At 37.3% G+C, this 3,751-nt stretch overlaps 1 protein-coding gene across 1 annotated transcript; it reads right to left on the bottom strand.

The window, feature by feature from the left end:
- Nucleotides 1-1,745: 1,745 nt before the first annotated feature.
- LOC140927271 (uncharacterized) lies at nucleotides 1,746-3,682 on the bottom strand. Its single transcript, XM_073376901.1, has one exon. The coding sequence runs from the start codon at nucleotides 3,680-3,682 to the stop codon at nucleotides 1,757-1,759; it is 1,926 nt and encodes a 641-aa protein (XP_073233002.1). The 3' UTR covers nucleotides 1,746-1,756.
- Between the last annotated feature and the right edge of the window lie 69 nt (nucleotides 3,683-3,751).

The following is a 3,751-nucleotide window of genomic DNA, read 5'->3' as shown; positions in this document are numbered from 1 at the left end:
GTTAAAATGGCTACTGGAACTGTTAGCGTTAAAACCTCAACTGTGCTTTTAAAAAACCTTCAGAATTAACAAAACACATACCCATTATGATGAGCATTATCTCAGCATTTTCGTGACGTTTTTGTTCTTTCTGGGCGGGGACAAGCATTTTTAGAGGGATAAGTGGACCGTTTAGGTGAAGCATTTTAGTGGGGAAACTAAAGCATGATGGGCAAAAACATAGTTGAAATATAGTAATTTCGACCATAACCAACCAGTTCAATTTTTCTGTCTCTCCCTTATCCTCACCCTCCCCCCCTCAAAAGTGCGTTTTGAGAAAAATACGAAAGTGAAAAGGGAAAGGAAGCACCGTCCCTTTTCGTCTATCCCCAATCCCCTTCTCTCTTCCCTTTTTTCTTCTCTCTCACTGTTTATTTTTCAACTAATGTCGAGATGAAATTGTCCTTGAGAGATCTGCTGCTAGAAAGTAAGCCCTGGGCAAGATTCTTGGGGGATCATGAAAAATTTTTTCTAAAGAAGAAACGAAAGATGCATATGCATGTAAATTCTACAAGTGCAAAATAATAAAATAGGCAAAAAATCAAAAGCCAAAAAATCCATACTGCTTTCGACGAAATCCCTAGACTAAACACTAACTTACCCCCCCCCCCCCCACCCTCAAAAAAATTCCTTGCTCATACTCAATAACCAGAATGCATTAAATTGTCAAACAGCAACAAAAGAAGTTTGATTATACTTAATCAGGTAGAACTATGCAGCTGGCATACTCAAGCTCTACTACACCAATCTTCAGATTGAATTGAATACCTCCATAAAATTTCTGCTTCAATCAAGGCACCCCAGTAAATACCTTCCAAATTCTCTTATCCAACAAAATCCTGGAATAGAAGTTTCAGACACCCCAAAATCCTTGACCATTCCCTCCCCCCCATGGGCCAGCTGTTAAGTGGGTTTTCAAAGAACCTTCATACTCAGTCATTTTAAAATGTGAATTCTGGTCCAACTCTGGATGGAATTTTCAACCAATGCGCTGGATACCAGTCTCCTGTTGCCAAAGTTAACTATGAAGTTGTGGGCTCACTATCTTAGCAATCTACCGTAAAATATAGGAGTAAAAGCTTGTGACAGTTTATGAGAATGCACTTCTTTAGGAAATCCAAATGCAAACTGATTTTGCATTAATTTAGTGAACTCCAGAAATGGATTTTGAAGTGTAAGAATCAACAGACTAAACAGTTTCATCAGATCAAATCTAAATATTCAGGATTTGTACATCCAAAAAAGTACACCTGCCGAGTGGTTTTCACGTGAAAATATGACATCAGTTGCTTCCCGCTCGCTCACACCAATATTTTGCGCACACTACAGAATCCATCTTTGGATTTTTGATTTAATCTCAATTCTTAAAGAATCGGAGATCAAAATTATAATCTTGTATTCTCCCAAACAAATGCATCCTTGTCCCTTTTACTAAGTCCTAAATAATAGTGACCAATATCAACTTTTCCTATATTCATATGTCATTGAGAAAAAAGGTTATACAAATTTCTAATTAACAAAAATAAATAATCACCTTTTATCAAATTCTTCCATCAATTCTTTAACGAAATGTTTGGAGTTCAGTCAGGAGAATTTGTATGTTGATACTGGGGCTTAAAGGGTTGCAATGATGCCACCATCAACATAAAAGAAAAAGATAGGCTGTTTATTCATAATACAAATCAGGCAAAAGAAAACTTTAAAATACAAATCTAGTTTAGCTGTTTATAAACCTTTTTAAAGCAGTCAACCCTGCTTTCTTGAGAAATGTTTCATTCACTTCCAAAATGTAAACAAAAGTGTTTTGGTGCATAGAGACATGTTGCCCGTATGTCTTGATAACAGCAAGTAACATCTTGGAAAACTTAAGTGACTTTGTCAAATGCTGTGACTGTTGCTCCAACACACAAACAAAGCTTCCAAATAAATCCTCATTAAATTCTGGTTTTAAATCAATTAACACCTGAACAACAGAAACAGTGCTCTCTGTCCACATAAAAGGCAAACCTTCAACATCTGACTTGACTGAGAAAATCAACTGCATCAAATAAACTGTGGTGTCTTCAGTGAGACATTCTTTGATTACTTTATTGACGAGGTCCACTTGTGGAGTGTCCAAATTTGATTGCTGGACCAGTGTTAAAATAACACCATCACAAAATGGTCTTGAATGTTTTTTAGCAAACTGATTGACTGCAGCAAATAGGACTCTTGAAGCAGTTTGCTTTAGCTGTTGAATTTTAGGTAAGAGACAGTGAACAGCAAAAATAACTGCATTACTAAAGCTTGGTTCACTTGACAAAGAAACAAACTGTTGACACAGAGAAATTGCCAAAGATTCTTCCAGGTTTTTCAGATTTAACTGAGCACAGATATGTCTTAGCTCCTCAGGGCTACTTGCTGAAAATACCTCAAGTTCATCATGAAAATTGAATTCATTAGTCTCTAAGTTCTGAAGTAAGTTTTTCAGAGCAGTGACTTTTAGCTGAAGAGCATCAGGTAGCTTTGACTCAGCTGAGACATTATTTTTCTCAATCAAAAGCTCTGGAACATTCTCAGTGCTCATCGTAATAGACTGTTCTCTATCAGTTTCAGTCTTGGTGACTGAATGTCCTGGAATATTCTCAAAGCTGAAATTAAAGTTTTCTTCAATACTGTGTTCTAGGACATCTTCATTTTCAATGATCAGACATTCTGGTGGAGGGGGCACTGTCAAATCTTTCATGTCAATTGTTTCAGGTTCAACTTTTACTTTGTGACTATTAAAAACTTGAATAATTTCAATATCACTTTCACCGGACAGAGCAGAAGGTTCTGGGTGAAGTTTTTGCAATGTCTTGTGAGATGGAACATCTACACATATATTTCCATCACAAATGTCTGTCAAATCAATCATGTCAATTTCATCTCCAGCACAACTTTCGATTCTTTGGGGAGATACGGTGTCTTGTTCCTTTGAAATGTTCTTATCAATACTAACATCAGCATCTTTCACTTCATTTTTGATAAAATTATTTAACCATGGAATGTGTATCGAAGACTCCGCTTTTTTGGTCTTATTTATGAGATCTTCAAATCTTGTCTTAGAGTCTATAGTAATAAGATTAGTAAAAAGACACTTGTTTTCTTTTTGGTGTGATTCTTCACCATCCTTCCAGTCTCTACGGTCAGTTTCTTTAAAATTTCTCAACTTTGATTCCAAAATCTTCAAATGAGTTAGCCTCCAGTCAGCCATTTCCGCCTCAAATTTGCGCAAGCTGTGAATTAACTTGTGCAGTGAGTTCGCCGGCACAGAACAGCCGTGATATGAAATGAATGCTAGCGTATTACGTTGGATATTCAAAGGAAGGAGAAGCAGTTTGGGTTTAAAGAACAATTGATCATTCAACACCACAGGGAAATCCTTGGCAAGATCATCTATGAAATCTTCCCAGCTTGGAGGAATGTCGGACAAGCTTTCAGTGGCAATCCGTTTCTGTAGCCAAATAGACGCAGCTTGAACAGGAAAGCACTCGGAGTTAAGAGCTGCAAAAACTCCACGCCATTCTTTTGTAAATGATCGAACAAGTGCGTCTAGAAGACAAACAGGAGGAAAATCAACGTGATTCTCTTTGCGTGATGAACTGCAAGCTTCGTCCGCCATCTTGTTTTTTTTTTTTTCAGCGAAAGAGGACTGAAACTAGCGTAGAGTCGAGGCTGTGTTCCAGCTTCC

Source organism: Porites lutea, chromosome 1 (assembly GCF_958299795.1).
Source record: "Porites lutea chromosome 1, jaPorLute2.1, whole genome shotgun sequence".
NCBI classification, from domain to species: domain Eukaryota; kingdom Metazoa; phylum Cnidaria; class Anthozoa; order Scleractinia; family Poritidae; genus Porites; species Porites lutea.
The sequence above is the reverse complement of the archived record's forward strand: the minus strand, read 5'-3'. Positions and strand labels throughout refer to the sequence as shown.